The 23,936-nt window shown below is 37.1% G+C and overlaps 1 protein-coding gene across 1 annotated transcript in view; it reads left to right on the plus strand.

The window, feature by feature from the left end:
• Window positions 1–23,936, plus strand: part of gabbr2 (gamma-aminobutyric acid (GABA) B receptor, 2) — a 246,828-nt gene that overhangs the window by 163,855 nt on the left and 59,037 nt on the right. Inside the window, exons 9-13 of the mRNA XM_046834305.1 lie at window positions 1,860–1,940; window positions 3,828–3,978; window positions 5,123–5,255; window positions 11,915–12,022; window positions 19,884–20,006. Of these exons, the coding sequence (XP_046690261.1) occupies window positions 1,860–1,940; window positions 3,828–3,978; window positions 5,123–5,255; window positions 11,915–12,022; window positions 19,884–20,006 (596 nt within the window). The remainder of the gene's footprint in view (window positions 1–1,859; window positions 1,941–3,827; window positions 3,979–5,122; window positions 5,256–11,914; window positions 12,023–19,883; window positions 20,007–23,936) is intronic.

The raw sequence follows: 23,936 nt of genomic DNA on the forward strand, positions 1-23,936 counted from the left end.
TCAAGATCTTCCACTCCAACCTATGCAAACCATATCTACATAAAACTCACTCTGTGCACAGGTTTGCCTCTCTAGTTCAAGTGAAAGGAAAATGTCATGCTACCACATCCGAAGATGTCCTATATAATTGTGTTTCTCCAACTTTGTGGTATCAGTTTAAAGAAAAAACAAATATGGTTGGAAAAATCAAGTGTCCAAATACCTTTATCCAAACAATGTAGTTTCCATTCTGCTATTTTTATTATTTCTTAAAAAGACACATTTCAACGTCCAGTCTCATTAGCACACATAAAGGAGTGCACAATTACAGTTTCATTAACGAAATTACAAAGCGTCTTCTAATCAAATTCCAGGAAAAACTCATCAACACAACATGAAATAAATAGATTATCTGCTCATGATGGTCTCCTCGTGGGTGTCACACAGTTTACGGCAGTTCTTGTAGTGCTCCCATGAGACATATACAAACCTTCAGGATCTGATATACAGTATGTGAGATGCCTCGTGCTTAATTTGTAATTAGAGGTTAGTCAATAGTACCTTCGGACACATAAACCCAAACGTATTTGGTTATTCAACTGAATGTTCAATAGCCTTTATATGTTATTGCTTCATTATTTTTTTAACATTCTTTTCCTTACACCATTTATTGTGTCAGATACACATGTGGTTATTATTATAAATGTAGTTTTTGTTTTGAATTCTAAATGAAATGCACAAATATACACCTAAAGCTAACAGGCGTACAGCGGCCTTTAGCACTTATAATACTTATACAACCCCAATTCCAAAATAGTTGGGACTGTGTGTAAAAACAGAATGCAATGATTTGCAAATCTCAAAAATCCCTGTTCCATTCACAATAAAACATATCAAATGTTTAAAGTGAGATTAAAAAAGAATTTTATAAAGATTATTTTTAAAATTTGATGGCTGAAACAGGTTTTTAAAAAGTTTGGGAACAGGGCCATGTTTATCACTGTGTAGCATCACATCTTCTGTCCATATACATCTGGGAACTGAGAAGACCAGTTGCAGAAGTTTTGAGAGAGGACTGTTGTCCCATATGTGTCTGATACAGGATTCTAGCTTCTCAACAGTTCTGGGTGTCCTTTGTTGTGTTTTTCGTTTCATGATGTGTTAAATGTTTTTGAATGGTGAAAGGTTTAGACCCTATTTTAATACCACTTACTTTTTGAAGACTTTTGTTGATTTTTTGAGACCTGTTGTATCCATTTAAAAACTCATCTTATTGTATGGTCTAATGTGAAAAAAAATGAGATTATGCGATTTTTTAAATCATATATATTTATATACTGATTCTACTTTTATTACTCCTACTACTACACCATTTCCTACACCTGCTACTATTTCTCCTACTAGTAACACTACTCATTCAAATTTCTTAGTGATTCCTCCAAAGGCTTTACAAAGTGAAAAAAAATGAGGAAAGAAGAAATGAACCACCACGTTTACATCCAATACATCTGTAACTCTATTTCATGTGTGTCTTCTCAAAGAAAAGAAACACAACCTAATTTCCTCATAGCAATATTGGTATTTACAAGATATTATTAACAAATAACCTAAAAAGACAGAAATGAAGGATTATGGTGACAAATTTATATATTTTAAAGACAGGGGATACGTTTATACTAGCTGATTAGATGTCAGGTTTTGTGTTAGAAGACTATATGTACACAATGTGTATAGTGCAGAAATCACACAAAGGAGTAAAGTAAACTCCATAGTTAGGTGCTCTGCTTCACTTGAATGAGTGTATGCTGTATTTTTTTATCTCCCAGACTGTAATACAGAATTGAGCTCTTATCAGGACTTCTTTCTTCTGTCTCTTGCAGAGGGCCAGGAAGTAAAGGTTGGAGAGTACAATGCCATTGCTGACATCCTAGACATTATCAACAACACTATGAGGTTCCAAGGTAAGCAAAGTTCAGCACAGTGTAGCCTTGCAACTGTGTGTGTGTGTGTGCATGTATTTGGTTGTGTATTCCTTTTGTTTTAATTGTATGATCTAATGAATAATTGATTAGTTTGTTTTTCCCTTCCATTCCAAGTTCACATTCTTTCCCAGCATATCATCCCATTAACCCACACAAATAGACACACAGCATTACAAGGAAATGCTTCTTTCTGACGTCAGACATGCCTTCAAATAGAAGCTGGTAAGACAAGCCATAGGAATCAATTGGAACACAGACAAAAGCCTGCAAAGTAAGCAAAGGCGGAGAAAAAAAGTAACACGACATTGCGGTCACTGACCACAAACACCGAACACAGGGCTGTTTGCAAAGCCTAAACTTAAATGAATAGACTCGAGACAATTTGCCTCTGAATTGTGTTGAAGACTATTAGAGTGTGGTGAAGCAGCCTGTTCCTCAGGACCTTGAAGCTGCTGACTACTGAATAATTTCTTCCTCCCATAGAAATGAAGCTAAATAATAAATCAAGCCTTCAATAAGCTCCGAAATAAATTCAGAAAAACACCAAGGATTATATTATTACTTCTTTTTTTTTTTGCATATTTCCATGTTTTGTATTCTATATCACAAACTCAAGCATTACCCAGTACATCTCCCAGTAAACACGTATATACTCTGTATTCAGCGCAGAGTTCAATTAAGCATGTGCAGTCAGGAGTATTCACAATATCCCCCCTGCTTCTTCCATTCATGAAATATCAATTTGTAATGCTGTTTGAGATACGCGGTGCCTGTCAAAAGTTTGGAGGCACAATGATTTTTGAGATGTGTTCCTTTTGTTTACATGTAACAATCTGTAGGAAGATTAAACAGTATGAAGATTTACTTTGAACAAACAAATATATAAATGTACAGATGTTGGACCTTATCTTCAATCAAAAATCCTCCCTTGAAAGCATGAATAACAGCTTTACACACTTTAGGCATCCGGAGAGTTATCCAAACTTTTAGCTCAGTTGGGGATTTCTTTATGAGCTTGTGATTTAGTTCATCCCAGAGGAGTTCAATAGGATTTAGATGTCGTGAGGTCAGGCTATTGCATGATACTAGTTAGAGACTCCAGATGAAATTTTGCTCTCTAAATAACGCTCGGACGTACACTTCGGCTCATTGTCTTGTACGGTGAAGTTGGTTCCAATGAGCCGTAGTCCATACGGAATTGCACGGTGTGAGTTGAAGTATGGAATGGTATCCATATTGGTTCCTCTCATTCTCCGGAAAAAATTGTCTCCAACCTTTCTTTGCTCCAAAACAACCCCAAAACATTAAGCTTCCACCTCCATGTTTGAATTTGGTTAGGCAGTCTGTTCACATCTTCTCTCTTGTTCTAAATCTTATATGATCTAAGTTCTTTTGTTGGATCACATTTAGACACATCTGAGGTTCTCACAGAAGTCTAAATATGTCTCCTTACATGAACCCTATAAAAGATATTAATCAATAAACTCCTAAACTGTTTTCAATCATCGAAATATGCAAACCAGAATGATAGATACACATTATTTTTTTATATTTGTTGGACAAAAATTTACTAAGCCAATTAATTTTTTTATTTCAATATTCATTTATCTTATTCATAACTTTCAGGAAAAGAATTAAGAAACATCAGTGCTCTGAAAAACACTGTGAAATATAGTCATCCAGTCAGCAGAATGTCTGCTATTGTTGAAATCCCCAATTTTAGCAGTCTTGCCCAACTGGGTGATTATTTTCTACTCTGAAATGTGAATAAATTACTTTAATGATTTTTTTATTTAAACAGGGCATTAGGCATGCACTCCAGTGTCATTTCTTCGAACAAATTCATAAGGGGTGTATCTGTCCTAGGTGTGGAGCCTCCCAAAGACCGGACGTTTGTGCGTCTCGAGAGACGACACATCAACGTACCGCTTTACAGCATCCTGTCCACTATCACTATCCTGGGCATGCTCATGGCAGGAGCCTTCCTCTTCTTCAACATCAAAAACCGAAACCACAGGTCAGAAAGTGGTCCTAACCTAATGTAATGCTTTTGCATTAACAAGGAAGGAATTTGCAACAAATATTTTATATAAATAAATCAGGGATTGCTGTAAGTGTAAAATAAATTTCAGTGACGCCATTTAATCACGTAAATTAAGTATTAAGATAATTACGTCAACGTGTACAATACTAATGATTGGGACCTTTTCTTTGAAGCCATAGAGTTCTGTTTTGAAGCGTTTTTTTAACTCTGCAGAACACATTCAATTCAATTAGACATTATTTATTGATATATTTGTCTGCATAGGTGGAAAGTAATGGAATGAATTACATTTACTTGAGTTATTGTAATTTTTTTGTTTACTTCTACTTTTTACAGTTATTTTAAATATCTGGAATTTGAATTTGATTTTTTTATTTAATTTTTTTTATTTTTTGTTATTACACTTTAATTTGTAAAGGTGTCCCTTTAATTAAAAACAACTAGTTTAAGACTTATAACCCCTTGTCCCCTTCTTTTAAAACTACACTAAAACCCCACACCTCTCTGTTAAAAAATGTCAACTCTGAGTACATTTTAAATGAGTTACTTTTAATATTTACTTGCCAACTTTACTTGTACTTAAGTAAGCTTTTATTGGAATAACAGTACGCTTATTTGAGTAAAATATTCTATTACTCTTTCCACCTCTGTTTATATGCATTAAGAAAAAAAAAAGAAATAAATGTGCTTTATACTTGTCACAGTGAAATTCTGTCTTCGCATACCCCAGCGATGTTAGGAAGCTGGAGTAAGAGCCTTGTTTAAGGGCTCCAAGAGTGGCAGCCTGGCGATACCGGGACTTGAACCCCTAACCAGTAACCCAGAGACTTAACCACTGAGCTACCACTACCCCATTTTTATGCATAAGTAATTAGTATTTTTTAAATTAAAAAATAGTTTTAGGAAATCTATTTAGTTTTAGCGACCAGTTAAATAGAATAAAAAACGCAAAATAAATATATTAACTTTGATGATGGTTATAATTTTCACCCCTGAAACAAAAAGTCACAGATGAGACACCTGAGAAACAACACTTTACGCTATTTAATGAATATGGGATTATGTGTAACTATGAGTGTATTTCAGTGCATCAATGTCCTCTTTTGTCTTTGCACAGGCTGATCAAAATGTCCAGTCCTTACATGAACAACTTGATCATCCTGGGAGGCATGCTGTCCTACGCTTCCATCTTCCTCTTCGGATTGGATGGCTCTTTTGTGTCAGACCAAGCGTTTGAGACTCTGTGCACTGTGAGTACTTACCGCTCTTTGAGCAACATCTGTGTTCTGTTTTGCAGCCAACAATTCCACCTTCACTCCACTCTCCATACGCTTTTTGTCCGAGAATTCTGGCATGTTGTCCTGCTACTGTTTGTCGTAACTTGACAATCTCCACCTCGGTTTAATTAAGAATTTCTTGATTGCCGAGAAGGAGTGAGTCCTTGGGGAGATTCCAAAAATGGTTTTGTGCGTGACGCATGGTAGTAGCCTGAGCCAAGTCCAGCCGCTCCAACAGCTGAAACAAAGGCTGGAGTTCTGATAGCAGCGATGAAGGATGCCAGCTGAGCAATCAGTGCTCCTGCAGACAGCTCTGCTAAACTGAGCCATCATTGTGTCTCTACTTCAGATCTTCATTTTAAAGTTTCAAAAGTGATGATAATTTGACGGCAATTTTTTTTTTTCAGTAAAGATCAGAGATACAGTGTTTCTTTGCCTCTTCCTTAAAGTGGTCTTTCTGTATACTTTTCTTAAGCCTGTAATCCATAGCGCTATATGATACCATCATAAGCCCAGAATAACAGTTGAACAATTGTTATTGTCAATTTGGCCATATATTTACTTCTAAGACCCTCTTAGAAGTACAAAGTAAACTGGGTGTGTTGTTAACATGTAATTGATGTAATAATAATAATAATTATTATTATGATTAGTAGTAGTAGCTGTAGCAGTAATAATAATGCAATAATAACAATAATTATTATTATTATTATATTTATTTATACAGGTTGATATATATATATATATATATATATATATATATATATATAGTTCATTTTTATATTGTTATTGATTTTATTTACTACTACTAATAATAATAATATGTATAAGTTATTTTTTTTAAGTATAAAGGTTTATTTATATATTCATTTTATTATATATTGATATTAATTTTTGTATATTATTTGTTAATTTTTAATTGACTACTGGTAATTATAATAATTATAATATTATTTGTATTATTATTAGTAATAATAATAATAATAATAATAATTAATAATTATACATTATGGACTGGTGGCTCAATCTGCTTTATTTTTCTTACACTACAGCAATTTGCCCATGATTGAAACTTATAATTCTAACCTACTTTCATCCAGTTACATGTAATGTTGTAATTTTTACCAGAGCTTCTGTTATAAATTACTCAACATGTTCTGACTAATCTCATCTGAGACTTTAGCTGCAGTGTAGTTAAAAATGATTTTATTTTATTATTTATAGAAACCTATAACAAGGTTAAGGCAACAAAAGTTTAAATATCATTTCTTAACATGTTTTAGTTGCCTGATGTGACTTACCATTGTGTTCTAATGCCCTCTAATATTTACAATTCATAGAATTTGGCAGACACTCTTCCCCTAGAGCAGCGTACAATTATCTTACTTTGCAAGTGACAGTTAGGGGCCTTGTTTAAAGGCCAAGTAGTAGCAAGTTGGCAGTGTTGGGACTTGAACTTACAACCTTTCAATTTGCAGGCCAACATTTTAATTATTGACATACCACTTTGTGGTATATGTTAATAATAAATAAATAATAATAAAATCTTCAGGCAAACACTTTTTACCTTAAAAAATGTGTACAAAAGCAGCAGTTAATATAAGAAATGTTTCTTGTAAAAAGGGAATTATGTACTAGCTTTTATGTACAGTAGCTCTGTGTATTTTAGACTTAAGACACTTATGGTCAAAGCATTATATTCCAGTAGGATCTTTACTATTTTATGCAGGCTGCACTTGAGTCAAATCACTTTTTGTTGGAATTCTGTCATTAATTCACCGAATGATTCAATGACTACAGCCTACAGACGTAGTTTCCCTATTCAGAGGATCAGAGCAAGTCATTTCTTGCATTACCACAAATGATACTCACATAATCACAACGCTTCATTAGATGTAAACAAATTATTTGGTTGCTTTAACCAATCCAGCTCTGTAAATGAATCTTTCATATAAAATGGAGATTTTTTTTTTATAGTTTAAACTTATTGCCAGTCATTATATTCTTTAGCTTTTATATGCATATGTACAAGTAATCAAAGAAATGAGCTCTCAGTGTAGAAATTAATTTTTTCTGATTTATTCGTAGCAGATTTATTTTGGCAAAAGAGTAGGAACGGTTTCTATCATGCAGGGATTCACACAAAAATAGATTCAATTCAGGGGGGAAAAGGGAACAACAATGAAGGCAAAACAAAGTAGAAGAAGGGAAATGTGCTTCAGATGTATTTTTGGCTGGAGAAATTTGGTACTTTCATTGTTCTTTTGCTATCTAACTTAAACTTCAGGAGTTACTGATGATACATAATCCAATCTCACTCATGTTTCATTTTTACAGCCTGTATTATGAACATCGTAGCACAGCTACAGCAGAAAATATCCCTTTATTTATTTATTTATTTTTTTTTTTTTCTAATCGTAATACAGGGCAATTATCTTGAAGTTATTTGCACACACACTTTAATCTGAAAAATGGATTATGTGACAAAACAATCACTGATTGACGGTTATCAAGGATAAAGTCCACATCAGTGCTTCCAGAAGATGCTTTGGTTGTATAAGACATTTATAAAAAAAAACTATGATGAACAGAAAGCATGCATTTTTTTCTTTCAAAACAGATGTTTTCAGATGTTGTTTTTCTTATGCAGTCTGCAGAACATGTTGTGAATATTCCTGACCCAAATATATTCTTGAGTGAAAGCAGTGTCCAAATGGATGGAAGAATGTTGTATTTGGTGAAATAATATATATATTTTTAAGTAAAACCTGATGTGCTGTCACAGAAAACATTACTAGGTAACGTATGTAACCCTAGTGTCATGCAATAGAAACGGAGGCAGAAGCCAGAGTGCAGTTTGTGTGGTTTTAATGAAGAAAAGATAGATCGACAAACATATACCAACTGGGATGAAGAGTCCGAGAAGGAATTATCCGTGGTGCGCTCAGAGAGCGCGGTCCACAATGTCCAGAGCAAAGGTTGCAGGATAATCCGAGATATGCTTTTAGGGAAAAGCGTAGCGCAGGATTGTAGGGTGAGTCCAACCGAAGTCGAGGTATACGGTTAACAATAACGGACGGTGAATGAGAGTGAGTGAGGGGTTTATGTATGTGCCGGGAACTAGTGTCAGGTGTGGATGATTAGTAGGATAGCGATGAGCTCCGTGCACGCCCGCCCGGAAGAAGCAGGGTTCTCCCTGACACCTAGTTTCCTGAGGGAAGAAGGGCTGCGTCGAAACGCTTTGGGAACGCCTCGTGTTGTTCATGCTCTGAATCGTGTAAAATCCGGCCAATAGGCAAGTGACGTCATCGGCAGGTGACGTTGCATAAACCAGAAAGCTACAAAATGGGTGAGCAATGGTAGCGAGATTAGCTTCTGTAAAAAATGAAGGTAAGCGCTGCAGGAATGCAGGGAGTTTTGAACGTTGACGCAGCTCTTGTTCCCTCAGGAAACTAGGGTTACATACGTCATAACCTAGTGACGTTCCCTTTCAGGAACTCGAGCTGCGTTGAAACGATTCAGGAACAAGTCTCCAATCACGCCATACTGACCAGTCCCTGCCTAGTGTGTCTGAGCACAACCAGCATGCAGGACAGAGGAGCCAGGAGTGGCTGATGTCGAGGTCGTAGAACCTGACAAAGGTCAGTGGGGTGGACAAGCCTGCAGTGTTACAAATGTCCTGAAGAGAAATTGCAGCGGACCAGGCCGTAGAGGCCGCCATACCCCGGGTGGAATGAGCCTTGACTCCGAAGGGAGTGGGAAGACCAAAGGACTTACAAATGAAGAAATGGCATCCCCAATCCATCTGCTGAGCGTCTGCTTATTAGCCAGAAAACCGTTCCTATGAGGGCCATAGCAGAGGAACAGTTGCTCCGACTTCCTCCACGGACGGAGGTATGTGTCCATTGCTCACACGTGTCACGAGGGAGTGTTTCCCCCAGCAATTGCCCTGCAGGCAGGGTACAATAATCTGCGATAATGGACACGTAAACCTTTAGGGTTGATGAAGCCAACCCTGTGGCAAACTGTTTCTGCAAAAACTCCAGAACTGAACCAACCGGGCAGTTGACTGGGTCCAACTGGTGGTGCTCACACCACGTGGTGAACAGATGCAATTTAGTGGCATACAACCTCCTAGTGGAGGGAGCTCTGGAATGAAAGATGGTCTTTACTACCTCAGTAGTAGAGCCCATCTACTACTTTCCGCCATCCTTCTTTGGAACAACGAAGTAATGGCTGTAGTAGCCTGTCTGTCTGACTAAGGAAGAAATCACCTTGATGGCCCCTTTCATTAGGAGGGTGCACACTTTCTGTTCCAGGACCAGAGCCTGCTCGGGGCCCACCATGAACCAAATTGAGTAGCCCCTCTTTATTGTGTGCAGGACCCACCAAGATATGTGTGGCAGGCCTTCCCAAGCTGCCAGGAAATCTCTTAGGGGAACCAGCCTCATCTGCAGCGATCTCTCATGCAAAAATGGAGGGAGACACCCACAGGAGGGAGGCTGCACTCTGAGGCACATCTTGTAGGAGAGTTAACAGCCTGGCCTCCCCTTCTGCCCGGAAGTCTGACCGGGGAACCAGCCCTTTTGAGGCTGGCTTCTGACCCTTTCAGAACAGATGGGGCGATCCCTGCTGCAGTGAATGCTTCCTAAGAAGGCATAGGTCCCCTCCATCCCCAGTGGTGACGGAAGGAGTCACCCAGTGGAGGAAGACTGCACTCTGAGGCACATCTTGTGGGAGCGCTAACAGTCTGGCCTCCTGGTGGTGTTGAGGAGGTACAGGCACCGTGTAATAAGATGTAAACTGCCCACCCCTAATTAGTGCCACTGAAATGCCGCTGTGGTCTCCTGAACCTGTTGGCGACCTCACTTACCTACAGCGTCGTTTGAACAGGCGAGGAGAGGCCACTGGGGCATTCAGAAGGAAAGCCCTGTCCCTGTCCGGAATGTCCGCTTACAGGGTAAGACACAGAAGCCTTTCTGTGGCTACTAGAGCTGACATGGACCAACCTACAGCCTGCGCCGTACCTTGGTGGCCCTGAGGGTTAGGTCGTAACTCCTTAATTGTCAGCCCAGAGCTGAATCCCTCGCTCATAGCAGGTCAGCCTGGTATGCCTGCAACACATTCATCATATGGAATCAACCCCAGCCTGACCTGCCACTGCATAAGCCCTACCCACTACAGCTGAAGTGGCTTTTGTAGGCAATACCAGAGCTTTTAGCAATGCATCACCTGAGGAGAGATAGCCAGCTAGTGTCTCTTCAACCCTGGGCATCTACTTATAGCCGCACTCCCTGGATCCTACTATATTCACGTATAGTGATTGTGGGGAAAAGGTACGGGCTGCATATGGGGTCTCTCAGGACGTATACAATTCTGTGTTTAGGTCAGGAAAGAATGGTAGGTCCCGGGGTGGAGGCTGTGCCTGAGGACGCAGGAAACGCTCATCCAGCTTGCTGGGAATGCATCGCTTCCGCTTTCCATCGGGCCAAGCTATCTTTTATTTTATATTTAGCTTATTTAGTATTATTACCTCTAGGAGCTCCTCGAACAGCACAGGCTGTAAGGAGTCTAAGGGGCTCACTAGCATCCGAAAATTCTCCCTACTCCGAGGAAGAAATACAGAGCTCTTAAATGTTTTTTTTTTGTTTGTTTTACTTTAGAAATAAGAATGGTTCATCTTGAGCAGAGGTGCCCGATCTTTTTCCTATGAAGAGCCAGAAATCCATTTATTATCCATGTAATAATAATACCAAACTCTTTATTAAAATGTATTATATTTGTTATTTATAAATGTGTTTATTTTAAATTAGTTTAGTGCCTATAAGTTTGTTTTGTAACATTGTTGGTTTATCTTTAATGAGCGAGCAAGTGGTGAAGGAAAAACTCCCTGAGATGGTATGAGGAAGAAACCTTGAGAGAACCCAGAATCAAAAGAAAACCCATCTTCATCTGGGTGGCAGCGAATGTTGATTCATTACTTTTCTATCATTGTTGAGTTGTTCAGTGAGTTGTTCAGGCACTTAAATGCAAAACTGTTCATGCAAACTGTGGGGCTGAGCAATTGTACTCTAGCAAACTGTTGATATTAATTACAGTTCAAATCCATCTTCAACGTTCTTGAGGTGCTTAGTAACTTCATGGATTTTTAGGCCGTTCATATGGAACCATCCTCAGGCAGATCTGAAGAGAAAAAAAATGATAAAGCTTGATTGCAATTTTCACTCCAGGATACTTGTTACATCAAGATGCCTAGTGCTCTTTATATGCCTCTTTATATCCTAAACCAAAAAAATACAGACTTTACATATTGTCTTTAAAAGCTTTAAAGTAAGCAAAATAAATCACACAGTAGCAGGAATCAAAGTTGAATATATAAATGATATTCATCCTCAAATAACCCAGGCTTATGAATCATCCAAGAGAAATTAACATGAAAGGGTTGTAAGTAAAAATATTCTATTGATTGTAAACATATTATTCTGCACCTATTATTCATTCTTTTCTTGTCATAGTACACGGCAAAATGAAAAAAGAACGATGATCATCAGCAAGCAAACCATCAGCTATAATCACAAAAAAAACCCTTTGTCTGAAGTCATTGTATCTGAACTGATGTGTCTTCTGCTCAGGTTCGCACGTGGATCCTCATTGTGGGTTACACGACAGCTTTTGGAGCCATGTTTGCTAAGACCTGGAGAGTACACGCCATTTTCAAGAATGTAAAAATGAAGAAGAAGGTGAGCATTTAATTTGTATAAATATGAATATACATTACATGACTCGGGGATAAATCATTAATAAACTGTCACTGTTCGTTTATTAAGCTGCTTTGACCTCTGCAGAAATCATCACTTTTGCTCGAATATTAACACAGGGTCATGTTCAAAGTAAGCTAAGTTCCTTTGTCTGCTCCAGAACAGCACTTTTACAAACATAATACATTTGTTTAAAAGTAGATTCACAATGCAGCAATGAGCATTTTTTCATGAAAGGAGACTAAGAATTAATCCTGAAGCCAGACTAATAGATAAAATAAATGAAACAGGACACACAAATATATACTTCAAAAACAAACACTTCATCTATTTCCAAATCCACTGGCAACTATATATAGAAAAATCAATAGCCCGAACATGGAATATACGTGCCCTAGGCAACCAGGCTACTGATTTGCATTCGTATTTAGAAAAATCGCAATAAAGTAACATAACATATAGTAATAGATCCAGTAATGGACATCCTCAGGTCTCAGGTCAGTCGATTCCCACTGGAAAACCTGGCAACCTTGTAGGCCAACAGGTCATCTAAAAAATGTGCATGAGGTCCTCTGGAAATTATGCTAAGCACCTGTTTAGCACAAGCCTGAATATGGATAACTTCCCCCACTTATCCCTTGACGTATCTTTTGAACTTCATTCTGAATACAACCCACACACAGTAATTGCTGGCTTTGTAAGTAGTTGAGAGCCTGAAATAAGAAGAGGTTGATGTAACAGAGGTAGAGGTCTGCACTTTGGAACTCACTCTTCAGAGAATGGATAGTGTAGTGGTGTGTATGTAACTAGTTACATACTTACATATATACATATATTTACAGTAGATATACAAATACATGTATTCTGTACAGTATATAAATTCATACATACATACAGTACATACTTACACACATATATGCATGTATATACGGATGGTCCCCAAATTTTATTGGTTTTACTGTAACTATAGCGATACGACAAAATTGTAAAAAATATTTTACATTTCGCAAAGCAGGCAAACGTAGCAGCGTATGCTTCACCATCCCCTCACAAACTGGTGCTCGTCCACACACCCGCTACTACATACAAATATGAATTAGGGGTGTATGTCCCTCAGTTTTTAAGTAACGGTTCGACTAAACTTCGGTACATTTAACAGAAAGAAATGTAAAAACATAAAACTGCTTGTCGTTTTTCAGTAATGGTTAGTTATTCCACAGTAGAACATCCACAGTTCACATTTTGAAAACAATTTAAAATAAAATGCCTGGTTGGTTAAATAATATCTAAAATAATATTTTAGAATATTTAATACTAATAAAATATATAGAAATAAAATAGAATAATTAAAATGAATGCAATACACGTTTTTTATTATATTGATTAAAATAATCGTAATCGATAATCGATTAAATTGGCACAAACCGAACAAATTGTATCTACGGTACAGAGTAAGTAGCCACAGTGACACTGCACTGTATATTCACTGTGTATATTTTCAAGTTTATTAATAATAATTTAAAAAAAAACTTACCTATAAGGTATGATGGGGTCATTAGTACACCTCCATTGTAAGTCAAAGACTACCAGTATACCCACAGGTTTACATACTGTACATACACTAATTAACCATAAGACTTAAACCAGTGACAGGCAAAGTGAAATATATTAGGCATTCTGTGAACTGTTAGTCCTCGTAGTTTTTGTGTTTGTAATCGAACACCTGAGCAAGTATATGGATCTGAGTATGTAATCGTAAAATGTACATTTTAAATTAAATTCATAAATTGAAATAAAATTACATTAAAAAAATTTCCCAAATGGAACAACAGAAAAGTATTTATTTTTTGTGAGATTGTAAGGTTAAATCCTTTCAATGCAACAGCCATCTGTGGACAAGGAACAAAATTGTTTGCATTCTCACAGAGTCCAAGGGAGTGACATTAGCCAATAATGGGTGTCTTTCAGTCCATGTATGCAGAAGAGGGCAATAACACAACTTTCTTCAAGACTTCAGTGTGATTGGCTGGCTTCATCTATATTGTAAAAAGTATATGTTCCCTATCATGAATCCTACACTACCTGTTGAGTCACAACACCCAAGTAAGGAAAAGTGCTTTTAATTTCAAACCACGAAAACAGCATCCGTGTGCGCAAATGGGCAAAAAACAAACAAACTGAGAGCCGAACAAATTAGCGATTGGCCAGCATGGAACCCTTTATTCGTTTTCTGCTCAGTGAAAACTAACGATGTTCCAGGTCTGCAATACCGTATCACCACATGCATACAATACCCAATGCTGACACACACCTCATCAAAGCCTGTGTGATTTTAGACAACGTGTTCACACACACTCCCGCTGACCTCCTTGCTGACATGCTTTCTATTTGAGATGCTTCTCACTTTTAGATGTAAAATAAGAAAATGGAGAGGGAGGCAGATGACACAGAGGGGTTTTGTTGTGTGAGGCATTATGTAAAGGGTAGCTAGCCTGTAACTGCACAGCTCAGCTGCCTCCTTTATTTATAGCCTGCACACACTATCTATCTATCTATCTATCTATCTATCTATCTATCTATCTATCTATCTATCTATCTATCTATCTATCTATCTATCTATCTATCTATCTATCTATATATATATATATATATATATATATATAAATGAATGAGGGATGAAGGAATAAAATGTTTATTATAATTGTAATAAGCAGTGGAAGGTGGCTAGTGGTGAAGGCATTAGACTTTGGCTCCAAAAGTCGTGAGGCCTTAAGCAAGGCCCCTAAACACATAGCTGCTTATTTGTAATTAATTGGTTAAATGTAAGTCGCTCTGGTTAGAAGCATTTGCCACATGATGTAAATGTAATAAAGAAAATGTTTGAGAGAAGTATCGACAACGGGAGCAGTGTGACTTACACCCAATTAGTTGTTCGACCTTGGCCTTGGCCTTGACCTTGGTGATCCTGGGTTACTTTGTGTCCTGTAAACCTGAGCTGTACATTTTACTTATGGATAAAAAAAAGTGAACAAGACAAACAATATCACCTTAATGAATGTCTGTGTGTATACATACACCGATCAGGCAAGACATTATGACCACCTGCCTAATATTGTTTTGGTCCCCCTTTTGCTGCCAAAACAGTCCCAACCCTTCGAGCATTAACAGCATTAACTTCTTTAGTAATTTCTGAATCTGTTGGATCATCCCACATGGTCCAGCCTTCGCTCCCCATGTGCATCAATGAGCCTCGACCACCCATGACCCTGTCGCCGGTTCACCAATGTTCCTTCCTTGGAGCACTTTTCATAGATACTGACCACCACAGACCAGGAACATCACACAAGAGCTGCTGTTTTGCAGATGCTCTAACCCAGAAGTCTAATCATCACAATAGGTAAAACTCTGCCATACTCTGCCAATGCCCTTATTCAGAAAAACTTATATTTCTCCCATTCATACACCTGAGCTGCTATGAGGTTAAGGGCCTTGCTTAAGGGCCCAGAAATGGCAGCTTGGTGTGGCTGTGTTTGTAAATGGCCATGACCTTCTGACCTTCAAGCTACCACCTCCTCATAAAACCAGACAAATTTTCTTCTGTCAGTCATAAAACACATGTAATGTAGCCTACCAGAGCCAAAACTCTAAGAGCTGTATGTAAATTATAATTAATCACATCACTATCAAGATATGCATATAAGCACTGGCAGCAGGCCAGAGCATCAATTGCTTCTATACACTTAGGTGACAGTTTATTAACAAAAAGAGACAGTATATAAAATAAAAATTGAGTAGCCTTATGTTTAAAAAGTACAGCACCAGTAAAGACAAAAGGAGCTCTATTTCTCTGGCAGGAAGACCACAGAAAAGGATATATACTTTCCAGTTAGCCATTCTTAGCTTGTCAGTCCATCAGAGTAAAGACAAATGTTAGCGGTCGATAGAGACAAGCATGTCTCCCGTCTTGGCTCTTTAATTCACAGGAGAATTGGATTTCTCTGATGGTCCAGCATGCAGGACTCAAGTTGTACACACTGATAGAGGAGTGAGTGCTGAGGAATGCTCGAGCAATGGCTGCTCTTGACTCCTGACTTCTGGCTGATGTTTGACACCTCTAAAGCTGAGACACTTTCTGAGGACATTTAGTTTTAGGTCATTGATGGTATTGTGATGCAAAGGACTTCCATAGTCACCATCTACATTAAGGCAGTGTCTAAGAGCATGCTGTGTATAGTGCTGAATTATCAAACCTTGCGAAATTTTCTTCCCAAGAGCATTCGAACAAGTGCACAAAAAACAGGTGCTGAAGGTGTTAAATTGATCTAATGAGGTATTTGAAATGGGGTCTCTGCCTACACAAAGTTTGAAGACCTTTGTTTTAAACCAAATCACACAACTGTTATTTGCACTGGGCATTGAGCAATGTGCAATGAGTACAATTGTACTTCTAGTCATTATAAAAACTCTGAACTTATTTGTTCGTTCTTTAAACCCATCACATCTACATGCACTCAAAGATGTGTCTCCGGGAATCTTCAGAGGTTTCTTAGAATATAACCGATTAGTTCATGAACTGGGGGATACGGTGGCCGAAAAGTGCAAAACACATTAACAAATCCGAAAACAAAATAACAAATGCAAAAACAAAATAACAAATTCAAAAACAAATTCAATTAATTTAATTCAATTAATGACATAAAGATTAGTTTGTACACTTTTACACATGCGTTCCAACTTTCTCCTGCCGCAGACTGTATTACATTATCTTTGGGCTTGTAATGAACAATAACAAAGACGACTTTCTTGTTAATAAAATACTTCTGATGGGAAAATTTTATATACAATATCGAAATACTTGAAAGTATAAAAAGTTTATTTCTTTCACAGAAGCCCTAAAAGTGAATAAAAAGAAAAATGCAATGAATCTTTTGTCCTTTTTTTTTTTTTTTCACTTTAATTTTATTATTATTATTATTATTATTATTATAAATTATATTTATTTATCTATTAAGAAAAAAGAAAGAAAGAAAGAAAGAAAGAAAGAAAGAAAGAAAGAAAGAAAGAAAGAAAGAAAGAAAGAAAGAAAGAAAGAAAGAAAAAAAAGACTGTTGTACTTCCTGTATAGCTTGAATGACAGGTGTCTTGTCCAATGATCTGTAAGTTTCCATTCACAAACTATACCTACTTTTTCTGGTTTGTCTTAATTGTCGTTGTGTTTTCGGATTTGTTAATGTATTTTTGGATTTATCATTTTGTTTTTGAATTTATTTTGTTTTTGAATTTGTTATTTTGTTTTCAGATTTGTTAATGTGTTTTGCACTTCTCGGCCACCGTAGGGGAAGACATTTAAAACTACCCTAGAACGTCTCTAGGTTACGTATGTAGTCCTAGTTCCCTGAGGGAACGAGACGCTGCATCGAAACGCTTCGGGAACGTTTCAACGCAGCTCGAGTTCCTGAAAGGGAAGTACCTTTCTTAGCCACTCTAGCTAACTAGCTCATTTGGCATGATTAGCTCTTAGTGTTCATTACAAAGACAGAAAATCATGAGAAAAAAAAATATCAAAAATAAAACAAAAATTGTTTGGAATATCAAGAAAGAGAGTTTAAAATACTTTAAAATACGGAAACATCAAGAAAAACTTGCACTTAATACAGAACACTGCTAGCAAGATAAATCCTAGCATGCAAAGAAAACCTGTCTGAATTTAGCTCTCAAAACCCTAGGGTATGTCAAATAATGGGAGGCTGAATCCTAACAACATTATGATAAATCGTATCGACTGAAACTATATATAATTGTAATATGCAGGCAGTCGAGTGTAAACTTCTACAATTGTTAATTATGAGCAAAATTAGCAAATGCATATCCTTAGGTAATAGATCTGAATTCCTAACTGCTATATCATTAATTACAGCAAGTCTGCTGATTAAGCAAACCAGTGCCATGTCATTGGTTTCCCTGGGCTTCCAACCGCCATAGCTCCAGGACTTCCATAGTTTTTTTTTCAATACTGCCAATGCTACAGAGCATCCTATATTAGAGACATTAATTATTAAACAAAATGTGTCATTCTACTTGACTAGATATATTAACTATTCATGCTGACGAAGCGTACTTATAACGGGGCTAATTCTGCATCCAACTTCTTATTAGTCAGCAGATTTTCACCATCATAGAAAAACAGCTTCCACATTTACTCTTGTGTCAGTTCTTTTGTAGTTGTTATAGTTTTCTGCAGCAGAATCCCCTTAGGAATAGTATTGAGTGGCACTGCAAAGGACAATGCTAAATTCAACCATGTTTACATATCTTTAAGACTATAAGGATTTGAAGACAATAAAAATGTTTAAAAGGGTACTAAAAATATTAACAAGGTTTTATATATATATATAATATATAAGGATCAGGCATAACATAATGACATTATAACATTATGAGCAGTGAAGTAAATAACACTGATTATCTCTTCATCATGGCATCTGTGTGTGGGATACTGTAAATTAGGCAGCAAGTGAACATTGGTCCTCAAAGTTGGTGTTCGAAGCAGGAAATATGGGCGAGCGTAAGGATTTGAGCAATTTGCGCAAATTGTGACGTCTAGACGACTGGGTCAGAGCATCTCCAAAACTGCAGCTCTTGTGTGGTGTTCTGGTCTGCAGTGGTCAGTATCTATCAAAAGTGCTCCAAGGAAGGAACAGTGGTAAACCGGCGACTGGGTCTTGGGCAGCCGAGGCTTGTTGATGCACGTGGGGAGCGAAGGCTGATCTACTGTAGCTGAAATTGCTAAAGAAGTTAATGCTGTTAATGCTTGACTGGTCAGGACTGTTTTGGCAGTAAAAGGGCGACCAATCAGTCTGTATATATATATCATATATATAAGATTATATTTAACTTTATTGTCATTGTGCAAGGTATATATATATACAGAGCGAATGAAATGCTGTTAGCATCTAGCCAGAAGTGCATAAGTGGCCTATTTACAATAAATAGCAGTCTGATAAATAAGTCTATGGGGTCCATATGTACAGGGGTAAGGGTGTATATTGTACAAAAGGTGCAGTGGTAAAAATATATGTATAAATAGTAATATACAATATACTGTGCAAAGATTGTGCTAGGGTGTAGGGAGATAACATGCTTAAATGACATGATATAGTTATGTACAAGTATGAATGTTGTATTATACAGTTTATGCAGAATACATATGGGTGGAATATACTGTAGTGCAGTGATAAACGTTAGATAGTATATACAGATAGTCCCCAAGTTCCAAATATTTGACTGTTTATTTGAACCCTTCACCTTGAGTGATTAAAGATACAGGAAATCCCTTCCTTTATCCTCACAATATTTTCATGACTTTTGTCAGCTAAGCATAAGACTGTTATGATTTAACCTTTGCATGTGGCTGTTCAAGGACCTCTTGCCCTTGAAATGTGCTCCCTTTTACTAGGTCTTTGTATCTTAATGTATTGCAATATTTCCAGTGGCACAGAAGGTTTTGGCCTGCCTGTGTTCAGCCAATTCCAAAGCCATCAAAAGCCTCTGGATCAAAACCAATCGCAAACTCTATTCTGAGCCATGCAGTGGGGCAACCTGAAAGGAATCGTCGCATTTCTGCAATGTGATACCTTTAAAGTGCACCCAGTGTCTCCTCTCCGTGACCTTTCCTTTGATTCGGTCCGGGTCAAATGCTGGTTAAATAAAAAAGAAAAGATCAGACGGGGCTTTCATCGTCTAAAAGATCAGTGTGCTCCCTTTTAAATCGTGTCCACGACGACCACTTTCTTTCATTTGCCACATTCACATATCTCTTTTGTTTTCTTTTGTTTCCTTCCAGATTATCAAGGACCAGAAGCTGCTGATCATTGTGGGAGGAATGCTGCTAATTGATCTGTGCATTCTCATATGCTGGCAGATTGTGGATCCCCTGAAGAGGACAGTGGAAATGTACAGCTTGGAGGTTGGTTTGCGTGCTTGTAGTGTTTTCAGCAATTCGCTGTTCCTCTCTCTCTTAATCAGCGAGAAGCGTAATTGTGGTTGAGCTGTTGAAATCGGATCTCAGGTGGCTTGTGTTATTTGTGGTCCAGGAAGTGAGCCATCCAGACCCTCCCTCTCCCAGGGTGCATTGGCACGAACTGTCGGAAAAGGAACACTTGGATGGTCCTTTCTCTTACTGTGTCAGGGATGACATGTAGGAAAGAGAACGAAGCAGGATTTAGAACAGAGCTCTGCTTGCTGTAAACATGTGCTAGGACCTGACACCTCTGATTAGACACATTTAACTGAGCACAAGCCTTGCAGAGGCACTCCATTGTTGGCAATGATCATGGTTAGTATCCGTTCTGTGGGTTTGTGGGAGATTGGTGTATCATTATATCTCTATTAGGTGATGCAACATTCGATTCAATTAAAGTTTATTTCTATTGTGCTTTTTACAATGGACATTGTCTCAAAACAGCTTTACAGAATTATAGAACAAAATTCACTTATATTTAAATTTAGGTGTATTTATCCCTGGTGAGTAAACCTGGGGGGACTGTTGCAAGGAAAAACTCCCTTTAGATGGTATAAGGAAGAAACCTTAAGAAAAAACAGACTTAAAAGGGGAACCCATCTTCATTTGTGTGACACTAAGAGTGTGATTAAAAATAATAAAAGTACAATACAAACCCCAAAGTGTGAAAATTTCATGATCATGAGTGTGTGATTGTAAGACCTTCTACAGTCTTATACAGTCTATTAGAGTTTTGGAACCAGGAGCTCCTGAGCAACATCTGAGATCATTATAGTTTCAAAACCGACTCCTTCATGCCTGAGACTTTAAATGTTCAATGATGGAGAAACAGTATATGTAGAATGCTATCTTGAGTATTCATTAAATACTCAAAATCTAATGTCTGAAGTCTTTATGAAGTGGGATCCAACTGGTGCTGGTAAGTCTCTAGATCCTTGCAGGGTCGGGATCTTCACTATAAAGGTTTGAACTCTTCATGAGGGAAGATACAACTCGAGCTAAAACATAGCGATATTAAAGATATTAAGATTACCCGATAAGGTTGGGCTGTCAAAATGAACTCGTTAATAAATTCATTATAGCGGCACTAATTTTATTAACGCGCAATTATTGCAGCGCACATTTCAGTTTGGGCATTTTTATTACAAATATAAATAAATATAAAAAAGGTAAAATTGTAACCTTCGATTCAACGCACATTTATTCACGCCATCCTTTCTTTTCTCACCGAAATTATTTTTTAATCATTAAGCATTTGTTTTACTGATGTGCTCAAATCAAGCACCAAAATCCGCCATGATGCGCACATCCGGCAATTAAAACCGCAATTATATATTTTGTTTTCATGCTTTATGTTGAGGTTGTTTTCACTAATAACAAACATAAATTTGCATAAAGCATCCATATTTGTCCATGCCCATGCTGAGTATTAAAAACTTGAAAAGTATTCATTTAAGGGACATTTAGAACAGATAAAAATGTGCGATTAAGTGGCGATTAATCACGAGTTAACACATGACAATCATATGATTAATCGCGATTAAATATTTGAATCAATTGACAGCACTAATATAAAGACATTTATTAGTGCCATTAAGGACAGTTGTACCTTTAGAGAGTGACAAGTGGGAGACAGATATTACTTAAAATCATTATAATTTTATAATCTGCTACAGACACGCTAGCTATCAGCATTTGGCAGATCTGGTTACATATTATTGATAGTCACCTGACAGGCATTGGGCATATTTTCAAACAATTAATACTGAATTATATACAGAAATTAGTGAGTTATTATGGTTAAATATAAAAAAGTGTTTTAGTTAATGGACTCAAAACTTTGATTCAAACTGTATATGCGTATATTACTAAGCTTAAATTACAGATACAAACAATTCTCTTTCCTAATGCAACAAGCAGGCCAGAGCAGCATGGGTGGGTAAGCGTGGGGGGCATTAGTTGCATCAGCATCACTGTGCTGTCAGATGTCAGACTGATGGAATTCATGACTCTTCCCCTCCCTGAAGAGGTCCAGGCTGGGAGATTAGCTCAGATTGATTGGTACTACGAAAAGGCCCATTAACTCCGCCATCACTCTAGAGTACTTAGTGCCTTCTCTACCTCCTTGTCCACCTCTGAAGCTTTGTATTTATGACACTCGTGATCTCCATCTTTAAAGCATTTTATTCGTTGCATACTCTGTGCGTGTACTGTGGGCGCCACAAGACATTAAAACACTGAAAGGCACGTGTACCTATTAAGACAAATCTTTTTATAGCTCATGTAGATGTATTTGTGTAGTTTAAAAAGGCACTAATTCTTGAAGTTTGTCTGGTTCAGAAGAAAACCTTGTCAGTTTGATCTGATTTCAGTAAAAGAGAGCTCCAAAGGTCTGGTTAAAAAAGCAGCCCAAGGAGTTATATGGTGCTGTATTTACCATTTTAGGTGATTTAAAGTGTATAGACACATATAACTGCATTTTCTTGTCCCAAATCTATTTTTATTGACTATTTACATTTGTGGCATTTTGCAGACATCCTTATTCAGAGCGACTTACGTTTTTCTCATTCATAAAAGGGCCCGGAGCACAGCTTGGTGGGTTTGGATTTAAACTCTATGCTTTCAGAACCAAAGTTTAATGCCTCAATTTACCACATCCCTGTAATAGGATTGTAATAGGATTTGTTTGTAACGTGTTATTTAAACAATGACTAAGAAAACTTTGTGTTATTGGCATAGATAGGTAGTGAACTTGCTATAGTTAGTAATGTTAGATTTACTTTAAGTTTTGAAAAAAAATTCCTGCTAGGATCTACAGGATTTCCCACCTAAAATTAAAGATATATTGCACACATTTGCAAATAAGGAGCACCTGTAATGAATAGGGATGGTAAGATTTACTGATTCGTAAACATACAAGTTAACAGTGTGATGCTTCGGATTCAGGTTTGTATCGCGAAGCATCGTTTTCAACATATTTGCATTGGTAAAAAACTATTTATTTATATATAATTATTTATAGATGCACGATACTTTTATTATTTAGAAAGTGCTAATAATTTGTAACCAATATTTTGTATGTACATTGATTTCTCCTCACTAAACTTCTGCTACGTGAATATGACGTATCACAGCACTACGGAAACCGAGGCTTGTCCTGAGAATCACATAGAATACAGATTAACATGGCAGAGGTAGAGCTGCGTCTTCCTGCAGACAGCACAGGAAAAGAGCAGGGTGGGTGGCCGGGTCTTTAGCGTGGAGGGGCATTAAACGGAACACCAAATGGAACTTTTGCTACGTTTCCACACAGATGATTAATGAGGTGATATGGGAGAAACTGTACCTCTTATAACTTTCATACAGATTACATAATTAGAGAATATTTGTATTCAATGTGAATTTGACATCTGTCTGTGAGGCAAATATTCACTGAGATTCAGGTTGTTTTATTTGTGTGTCTGTGAAGAGAGATGACAGAGATGGCAAAGAGCAACCCTGTCTGTTTTCTTTATTTTAAAAAAGCACAGCATTTAGTTGTTATTATGAGTGTGTACAAATAAATGTAGACCCTTTGCATATTTAAATTATGGATTGCTTTTATCTGTACGATCAAAAAAGTTAGAAATGTATGTTTGTTTCTCCGTTATAAGGAAAAAATGCCACAAAACACGCCGGTGCGTTTGTCGACCCTCAAAGGCATTGTGTCTATTATGGCAGATTTTGGTGCTGATTTAAGATTTGGTGCATGAGTAAAACAAATGTTTACTGATTAAAAATTATTTTATATTTATTATTTTTTTTTATATCTGAGCAAAGAAAATACGATGTGCTTTTAATTTCGCCTTTTTATATTTATTTACATTTTCATAAAAA

The sequence above is a fragment of the Silurus meridionalis genome, chromosome 22 (genome assembly GCF_014805685.1).
Source record: "Silurus meridionalis isolate SWU-2019-XX chromosome 22, ASM1480568v1, whole genome shotgun sequence".
In the NCBI taxonomy this organism is placed as follows: Eukaryota; Metazoa; Chordata; class Actinopteri; order Siluriformes; family Siluridae; genus Silurus; species Silurus meridionalis.